This window comes from Solanum pennellii, chromosome 11 (genome assembly GCF_001406875.1).
Source record: "Solanum pennellii chromosome 11, SPENNV200".
In the NCBI taxonomy this organism is placed as follows: Eukaryota; Viridiplantae; Streptophyta; class Magnoliopsida; order Solanales; family Solanaceae; genus Solanum; species Solanum pennellii.
In genome coordinates, this window is record NC_028647.1 from 62097380 (window position 1) to 62107653 (window position 10274).

Here is a 10274-nt window from a genome sequence, read left to right on the forward strand (position 1 = left end):
TATATATATATATATATATATATATATATATATATATATATATACTTTTATACACTACTATGACCAACAAGTGACTTTTCCATGGAAATTTTTGAGGTAGGTTCGTCAGAAATGTGCTTGTCAGAAATTATATTTCATAGACCTCCCTCGAAAATTTTTTATTGAAAATTCACTTGTGTTTAAGTCGCGATACTTATTTCGGGAAATATTTAATTAATTTGAATTCATGTGGGAAAGCGATGCTGCTTGGGCTACTACACTAACGACGTATGTGTAGTGCATTATTTAAAAATATTATATGTGAGAATAACTATATTTTTAAAAAATTCGAACAACATAGTTCGATAATTCTACTTGACACGAACCCGAAACATCAACTTCTTACAACAATCTTTCATTGTGCATATTTTGTCATATTACTTTTTCTTATACTTTATTAGATTTGTGAACTTACTAAATGAGTGAATTTGCAGGACATAAAATTAATTCTTCAAAGGTTTGCCAGCAATATTATTTTCTCTAATGGGCTAAGAGATCCTTATAGTAGTGCAGGGTACGTACACGTCACCCCCACACAATTTTTTTTTTTTTTTACTATTTGGCTTTATTTATTTATTCTTACACTAATTTTTTTTTCTATTTTAGGGTTTTGCAAGACATATCTCATAGTCTACAAGCTGTCCACACACGTAACGGTATGCCAATGTTTACAATTATGTGAAAACAATATTTACTTCATGATCACATTAGTTATAAGATAATTAAAATAAATATTTCAATTACTCATGTAAATAATCGAAGGTCATGATGAAACTGATAGAACCTTTTGACCTTTAATAAGAGATTTTGGATTTATAGAAATAATCCAAAGAGCAAGAGCTTCGTTGAAACAACACCTATTGGCTACTTTTGGGCATGTTTTTGAAAAATAACTATTGTCATGGAATTTTAAAATTTTCACAGGTAAAACTCAATGACGCTGAAAAATGGCTACTTTTGTAAGCTTTACCCAAGCGCTTTCCCCTTTAATGTGTAAACAAGACATAAATCCAGATTAATCGAAATAAGTACCATATGACGAGTGAATAACAAATAAAAAATATATCTTGTAAATATACATGTCAACTCTAATTTTGTTCTTTTATTTTTTTGTAGGTTCCCATTGTCTAGACATTCTTTCTAAAACGTCAAGTGATCCAGAGTGGCTAACCATGCAAAGGAACACAGAAGTTAAAATCATTGAAGGATGGATAACAAAGTATAATGCTGATCTCAAGGCCATCAAAAAAGGCAAAATGCACTAATTAAACAATAATTAGTCTATTAATTGTATTTACAACAATATAAATTACATGTTTGAAGCAAAAGTATCAAAGTTATTCTCTAAATTTACTGCATAATCATCAATAAATATATACATGTTCCCTATCAATTATTTATTGCACGTTTGAAGCAAAACTAGCAAAGTTTTTATCCTCTAAATTTACTTTATAATCATCAAGAAATATATACATATATTATTACAGAGTTGAAGTTTTATATAATGATAATGAAGAAAACAAAAATGATCTCTAAATTTTATTTTGTGAGAGTAAACTATAATTGTCACGCATATATAAAGAGATTTACCTACATAAATATTGACCAATTATGTAAATGACTTACGTTTTTTTAGAATTCAATAATTTTGATTATGACTATGTATATATATATATGCGGAAAAAGGCCTAAAATATTCTTAAAGTATTAGAAATGATACAGAACTATCCTCCATTCACGTATTCGCTCCAAAATACCCTTCTTACCCACCTATTGACTCCAAAATACCCTTGTCATCCACCTTCGAGTTCAAAAAAATTGACCATTTGTTTAACAACTTTAATTTTAAACTATTTAAATATTTTTTAAAAATACGTGATACTCAATTATTTGTTATAATTTAACTTATTATATAATAAACCAATAAAAAATTTTCATTTTAAGATTATCGATTTTGGTCAGATTTTGAACGATCCTAAAATCCCTAAATGGGCTAGTCTAACGTGGGCCTAGCCCGTATAGGTAGAAAGCCCACAATACTGACACGTTTCCTCGTCTACTTCCTCAGTCTTCCCCATTTCTCGATTCCCTGTAACCTATTGAAGAATCACAGAAGAACAAAAACACCATTGAAAATGTTGAAGCTTAAGAGATTTAGCTCAGCTGTATCACCTGCAATATTCAATTCAAGGAATAAATTTCAGCGAGAAGAGAAATTGATTTCTCTAATAGCTTTACAGAATCCGTATCGATGGATTTCCAATCGCTTTCTCGATATTTACCAGGTTTTTTCAATGAAACTCTGTTACTTTTTTTTTTTGGAGTCTCTATATTACTCTCATAATATGCAAAAATCTGTAAATTTAGTTGCAGCTTGTTTTGAGGATTGTTATGTATGGTTTTGTAATGTATCATGTTGTATTGACATCTAACAGTGTAGCTAATGAAATATGTTGAGAACTATGAGTTTTCATATTTGACTGCGAAAGAAACTAGGTGATTTGTTAGATTCCCAGTGAAATTAGTCGAGGTGCATGCAAGCTAGTTCAGACATCACAGTTATAAAAGCATATTGTACTGTATTATATTGATGAATACAATTTTAGCCAAGCAGTAGCATTCTGAAGAATGAGCTTACAATATTTGGAAATTGAAGTTGTATTTGTACATGAACTTCAGTGGAAGACTTTTGAGTGAAATTATTAGTTCACTCGAAGAAATACTACTTGAAGCATCTGTTGATCAATGAAGTTTAATGTACAAGTCATATGGTGTGAATCAGTTAGTTTGTTAGAGAATGTACAGTTGTATATAGTTAGGTTGATAACTGAATGTGTATAAGCTGAACTATAAATAGTTAGCTACATGAATGTAATAGTTAGCTAAGCCAATTCAATGTAAAAGTAATCTTCTCTTCATTTCTTCTCTCTTTTATCCTTTTCTTTCTCTACAAGTTAGCAACTTATGAATCTCCATTAATGGAGTTTACATGGTATCAAAGCCCAAGATCATAGGCTCATTCCGCACTCAAATTCCGTCATTAGGTGCTCAGATCTCACCAGTGCTTTTTAGGTGAATCACAAGGCAGCATCAAAGACAAATTGAAGTATTTCTCTGTTCATTCAAATGGCAATTCCAGCTGCTACAACTGTTACAAGTGACAGTGCTCCATCCATGGCCGTTTTCCCAACGATTGATCATAATCACCCACTCTTTCTACAACATGCAGACATTCCAGGTAGCTCACTCATCTCTCTCCAATTAACTGGATCTGAGAACTATGCACTATGGAGTAGATCCTTAGGATTGGACTTGTAGGTCGAAGCAAGTTAGGGTTTGTCGATGGTCGTTTCCCTAAATCTATGTTCGAACCAGTGTTGCATGATCAATGGGAGAAATGCAATGTTGTGGTGTTATCCTGGATTATGAATGCAGTTCGACCTGGATTGCTGAGTTCTGTTGTGTATGCTTCTGATGCTCGAAAAGTATGGTTGGATTTGAAAGAGCGATTCGACACTGTTAATGGATCTAGGATCTTTCATCTTCACAGGATAAACACTCTCTCACAAGGAACAATGTCAGTTGCTGATTACTTCTCGAAATTAAGAGATCTCTGGGATGAGTATGATGCACTCATGCCATGTCCTTCATGTCCCTGTCCAGAGTCAAGGAAATTTGGAGAACATTGTGAGTACCAAAGGTTGTTACAGTTCTTAATGGGTTTGAATAAGTCCTATTCTCCTCCCCGGAGCCAAATTCTTATGATGAATCCGATTCCTACGATAAATAAAGCATATGCTCTTCTTATAGATCAAGCGAGTCAAAGGAATTTGGTTTCCTCTGCTTCAATTAATTCAGGAACTGGTGCATTTGATGGCACACTCTGGTACAGTCACAGAGGTACTACGTATACCCATGGATCTGGATCCTGAAGGGAAGTTCATCAGTGACAAATGGAGGTTTTACTAGTGGTGCTAGCACATCTGAAACTTACAAAGGAAGGAAGCCAATGGTGCAATGTGATCACTGTGGCTGCAGAGGTCATACCAAAGATTAGTGTTACAAGATAGTTGGATATCCAGCTGATTTTAAGTCTAAAAGGAAAGGTCAATCTTCAGGAAGCTTTGCTAATCAAGTTGAACTGTCTCAAAGTCTTGAATCAGGAGCTCAGTCAACTAAAGTTCAACAAACTAGAGCTCTTTTCACTCAGGACCAGTATCAACAGATCCTGCAACTATTATCCAGGCCTAGTGGTGAAACTGCATCTACTTCTCCTGCTAGAGTGACTTCTGTAGATGCATGTATTCCTTTTTCAGCTTTTGTGTGTACCTATGATGTTAATGAATGGATAATAGATACCAGAGCTACGCATCACATCACCTCCCAAATTAACACACTAACTACATGTGTGGCAGCACCTGCTAACTCAGATAGCAGAGTACACTTGCCAAATGGAAATACAGTTTCAGTGTCTCACATTGGTACAACTAATATATGTACTAATCAGACTATCTCCAATGTTCTCTTCTTACCTGACTTTAAAGTAAATTTATTGTCAGTTTCTAAACTGACTAAGGAACTCAACTGCATGGTAGGCTTCTTTCCTGATTTTTGTATCCTCCAGGATCTATCCACTGGTCAGGTGAAGGGGATTGGTAAAGAGGATCATGGGCTTTACATACTACAAAGAGGATCACATCAACGACCACATCAAGCTCCAAAAAAGCTGGTCAATACTAGTAGTAGAAGACTTGCTAGTGATGAATCTATGTCAAAGTCTATGTCTAATTCTGAAACTGTTGATGTATGGCATCGGAGGTTAGGTCATGCACCTATTGATGTAATAAAATAACATGAGTCTCTTAGTTTGTTACAAAACAAGGATCACACTGACTGTACAATGTGTCCTTTAGCAAAGCACACAAAACTTCCTTTTTCTGTAAGCACTACTATGTCCAAATTTGCTTTTGAGTTGCTACATTGTGATATCTGAGGACCATACAAAGTACCAACTCATAATGGAAAAAGATTTTTGTGACTATTGTAGATGATTACAGCAGATACACATGGGTTTTTCTGATTGCATCTAAGGCTGACACTGTTGTTGTTCTCAAACAATTTCTCACACAGGTTGAAAATGTGTTCTCTACTAAAGTTAAAGTCTTAAGGACAGATAATGGCTGTGAGTTTCTTAGTCATCTGGTTAAAAATTTAGTGTGTGATCTTGGTATTGTTCATCAAACTACTTGTGTATACACCCCACAACAAAATGGGGTGGCTGAGAGAAAACATAGGACCATACTAAATGTTGCTAGAGCTATCAGGTTCCAAGCCTGTATTCCACTCAAGTTTTGGGGTGAATGTGTGTCTACTGCTGTTTATATTTTGAATAGGCTTCCTTCCAAAGTCCTTGGTTTCAAGTCCTTCTTTGAAAAACTTTATCTTCACCCTCCCTCCTTATCTCACCTCAAAGTTTTTGGGTGTTTGTGTTATGCTGCGTGTCCCAAAGTCTTAGATAAGTTTGCCTCTAAAGCAATTCCTGTTGTCTTCATGGGCTTTTCTTCAACTCAAAAAGGGTATATTTTATATGATGTTCATGCTCACTCATTTTTTGTGAGCAAACATGTAGTTTTTCATTAACATCTATATCCATTTAAAGATCTCAAAAAGCATCTTCTAATCCCATATTTCCAGTCTTAGAAGCAGTTTTCCCTGATGTTGAAAGTCTAGGTGAGCTGTCTGTCACTTTACCCTCCACCACAAACTCAGCTGTACCAGCTCCATCCATACATACAGAGTCGACTCCAGATGTGTCTACTGCAGTTGAGCCAGCCAGGAGATCAACTAGGCAGAGTAAACCCCCCATATGGTTGCAGGACTTTGTCACTACATTTAAAGGCAATGCATGTGCCTACCCTATTACTAATCAGCTCTCTTACTCTCATTTGTCACAAGCTTACAACCAGGTGTTGAAGGCTTACTCAGCTGTATGTGAACCTGCATCCTTTCATGAAGCTGTTTCTGATCCTGCATGGGTAAAAGCTATGGAACTGGAAATAGCAGCTTTAGAAAGTAATAAGACATGGAGCATAGTTGATCTTCCACCTGGTAAAAAACCCATTGGTTGTCGATGGATTTATAAAATCAAGTATCTCTCCTCGAGGGAAATAGAAAGATATAAAGCACGGTTGGTGGCAAAGGGGTTCAGTCAGAAAGAAGGCATTGATTTTGGTGAAACCTTTAGTCCTGTGGCTAAGATGGTTACAGTCAGGTCAGTGGTTTCTCTTGCAGCTTCTAGAGGGTGGTACATCTATCAGATGGATGTCCATAATGCTTTCCTCAATGGTGATCTACTAGAAGAGGTGTACATGACTATTCCCAGTGGTTTTGCTAGACAGGGGGAGACTCAGAAGGTCTGCAAACTCCACAAGTCATTATATAGACTCAAGCAGGCACCAAGGCAATGGAACATGAAGCTAACAGAAGCATTAGTAGATACAGGGTTCAAACAGAGTCACTATGATTACTCTTTATTCACAAAGTTGGTTGGCTATGACACAGTGATTGTACTAGTACATGTGGATGATCTTATAGTTACTGGAAGCAATCAGAAACTCTTGTGTGACACCAAACAGGAGATTCAAAAGAAGTTCAAGATGAAGGACCTAGGTGAACTAAAGTTTTTTCTGGGAATTGATTTTTCTAGGTCTGACAAAGGCATACTCATGTCTCAAAGAAAATATGCATTAGACCTAATTTCTGAATCTGGGCTAGGGGGAGCAAAGCCAGCCTGCACACCGCTTGAGATGAATCAGAAACTCACTTCTGTACAGTATGATGAACACATAAATAATGGAATTCCTGAAGGTGACACAATTCTTACCGACATTACGAAATACCAAAGACTGGTAGGGAAACTTTTGTACATTACCATGACTAGACCTGATCTTGCATTCTCTGTACAAGTATTGAGTCAATTCATGCGTTGTCCAAAAAAATCACACATGGAGGCAGCTTTAAAAGTGGTGAGATATATTAAAGAGGCACCTAGTTTAGGCTTGTTAATGCCAGCGAATGACACCAATAAACTGACAGCCTACAGTGATTCTGACTGGGGAGCATGTGTGGAGACTAGAAGATCAGCTACAGGATATGCAATAAAGTTTGGAGAAGGTCATGTCTCTTGGAAGTCAAAGAAGCTAGAGACTGTGTCAAGGAGTTCAGCAGAAGCAGAGCTCAGAAGTATGGCTGCATGTGCAGCTGAAATAACCTAGTTGGTAGTACTATACAAATAGTTAGGTGTCAAGATAACCCCACCTGTGAGAATGATATGTGATAGTAAGGCAGCTATTCAAATTGCTGCCAATCCAATCTTTCATGAAAGAACAAAACATTTTGACATTGATTGTCACTTTGTTAGAGAAAAAATATGTCAAGGGATGTTGAAAAACTGAGCATATTAATACTAAAGACCAACTTGCAGGAAAGGTACAACACAATATGTTAGTGAGCCAGCTTGGAATGAAAGATGTGTTTCAACCATAAGCTTGAGGGGGAGTGTTGATCAATGAAGTTCAATGTACAAGCCATATGGTGTGAATTAGTTAGTTTGTTAGAGAATATACAGCTGTACATAGTTAGGTTGATAACTGAATGTGTATAAGCTGAACTATAAATAGTCAGCTACATGAATGTAATAGTTAGCTAAGCCAATTCAATGTAAAAGTAATCTTCTCTTCATTTCTTCTCTCTTCTATCCTTTTCTTTCTCTACAAGTTAGCAACTTATGAATCTCCTTTAATGGAGTTTACAGGATCATTTCAACTTGAACTTCTCTTTTCAAGTAGAAGTTAACATACCTAGCAAAATTATATGGAAATTATGAAATGAAAACTATGCACCGTCTTTCAACTTTTTGGTAGATGGGAATTCATTTGCCTAATTGATTGTGGATTCATTCCTGCCTAATTGGAATTTAAAGGCTGTCTATTATTCTCTCTTAATTCATTTGCCTAATTGGTTGTGGATTCATTCCTGCCTAATTGGAATTTAAAGGCTGTTTATTATTCTCCCTTCTCGACTTCCCTAATATTAAAAACTATATGAGAAGTCATAAAATTTGCATTTCTTCCGATTGGATGATATATTCTTCTTTGGAGATTGCTTTCTTTCGAAGTTAAAAGAAAAACTATTATTAGACAGTAGGAGTACAGTAGAAATTTGTCTCGTATTGAATATTGAAGATTCATTTGATTACAGCTAGGAAACAAGGAGGCGATTGAGAAAGAGCGTGCTCGGCTGTAAGTCTTCTTTTTTACTTTCCAATTTATTGTCTCGTTAAGCTTACATCAAATGGACTCTGAAGTTTATTTTATGTATATTATGTGCTTTAGGGCAGTAAAGATGAGATGACCCGTGGTTACTTTGCTGATATAAATGAGTTGAAGGAACATGGTGGTAAGGTATAATAAAAGATCACTACCTTAACTGTTGCTTTTTCAGTTTTATTGACATGTTTTCTCTGTCCATTATGGAACTGGCGGAATATAGATTGCGACTGCAAATAAGATTATCATTCCAGCAATGGCGGCGGTGAAGTTTCCTGCACTGGAAGTGATTCACTCAGATGGTTCAAACCTTAAGCTTCCCATCACATCCACTGGAGATGGCGTTGAGGCAAATAAATTAGAAGCATCAAAGGCGTCGTTGATGTGTCTTTCATTCCGTGCAAGCTCACAGGTTAGAGCAACTCTAATTGATTGCTGGTTTCGGGTGAAGTAAAGGTGATCTTTGTGTTTACGATTAGCCTATCATCCAGCTTACTGATTATCTTTACTTTTTGAGCATGCCTGTCTATGAAAGAACCTCTATCAGCACAGGAAGAAACCATTTGGTCTCCCTAATTAGTTTTGTAACAATATGGTGTCTTAACAGAGGCATCATCTTGGACAGCTAGAAAGTCCAAAGGACTTTTACATTCCTCAGAGCTTAGGATATTTATCAGTGGTTTATCAAATGATGGGGCGTTATCATTGGCTGCCTTATGGTTGTTGGTCGTTCTTTTGCATGAACTGTGAAAATTATTTAAAGTTGATAAAAATAATGCTAACAACACTAGTGTGACTACATTAATTTTCAGTTTCATACCTCAAGTTGATATATTACGAAATAAGCACCTATAAGTAGGTTGAAAATTTCAAAGTTTTAACTTTTACCAAAGATGTGTCTATTGGCAGGATATTTTAATGTTTCCACCTAAAGAAAAAGGCAATGTGGGCTCATGCTTGTCTTTGTAGGAATGAATGAATGGATTCGTTTAGTTGCTACGCATTTAACAAAATGGTTGAGAGTTGAGAGTATGGGGGTTTTTGGATTTGCTTCTTTAAATAGCTTATAAGCTAAAAGTCATACGTTGGTCACACCCAACTTTTAGCTTTTAGCTTACTTTTGTACTTTTTTGGCTAGTAAATGCTTAAAAGCACTTTCATCTTTCCCAAACACCACAAAAATTAGAAAAGTAGCTTAAAAGACAATAGCACTTAAAATAAGCCAATCCAAACACCCTCTACAACTCCATTAGCTTAACTACAATCTCACGTATGCTCAGAGGCGTATCAAGAGGGGTTCTGTGGGTTCATGTGAAACCATGGTCTCCTCTGTAGATGTCACGACCCAAAACGGGCCGCGACTGGCACCCACACTTATCCTACTATGTGAGCGAACCAACCAATCTAATCCCCAACATTTCAACCATAAATAACAAAATATAATGCGGAAGACTTAAAACTTATTAATGAAAATCGATTAAATAACTTATAAAAACTCAATACTATTTATTCCCAAAACCTGGAAGTCATCACCACAAGAACATCTATCCTCAAATTACTAATCTTTCTGAGTAAAGACATACTGTAAACTACGATGATCCGTATAGACTTCACACTTAACCCCATATAGATAGTGTCTCCATTGCTTTAATGCAAACACTACCGCAGCCAACTCCAAATCTTGGGTCGGATAATTACGCTCATGCACCTTTAATTGCCTCGAAACATACGCAATTACGTTCTTCTCTTGCATTAGCACTGCACCCAAACCAGAATAGGATGCATCACAATACACAATGAAGTTCTTACCCTCTACTGGCAAGGTAAGGATAGGTGCGGTAGTCAACAAGGTCTTGAGTTTCTGAAAGCTTTCCTCACATTCATCCGACCATACAAATGGAACATTCT

The 10274-nt window shown here is 36.1% G+C and overlaps 2 protein-coding genes across 3 annotated transcripts in view; both read left to right on the forward strand.

The window, feature by feature from the left end:
* LOC107003050 (lysosomal Pro-X carboxypeptidase-like) overlaps positions 1-1406 on the forward strand; it is an 11156-nt gene extending 9750 nt beyond the window's left edge. The window contains exons 7-9 of the mRNA XM_015201294.2: positions 474-553; positions 646-695; positions 1156-1406. Coding sequence (XP_015056780.1) covers positions 474-553; positions 646-695; positions 1156-1304 — 279 coding nt within the window. The 3' untranslated portion in view covers positions 1305-1406. The remainder of the gene's footprint in view (positions 1-473; positions 554-645; positions 696-1155) is intronic.
* A 690-nt stretch (positions 1407-2096) lies between these two features.
* LOC107003360 overlaps positions 2097-10274 on the forward strand; it is a 15938-nt gene continuing 7760 nt past the window's right edge. Inside the window, exons 1-4 of one of the 2 annotated variants that reach the window (XM_015201679.2) lie at positions 2097-2324; positions 8299-8339; positions 8438-8501; positions 8590-8778. In XM_015201679.2, coding sequence (XP_015057165.1) covers positions 2175-2324; positions 8299-8339; positions 8438-8501; positions 8590-8778 — 444 coding nt within the window. In that variant the 5' untranslated portion in view covers positions 2097-2174. Of the gene's footprint in view, positions 2325-8298; positions 8340-8432; positions 8502-8589; positions 8779-10274 lie in introns of both variants that reach the window. The other variant, XM_015201680.2, reaches the window with a different exon arrangement.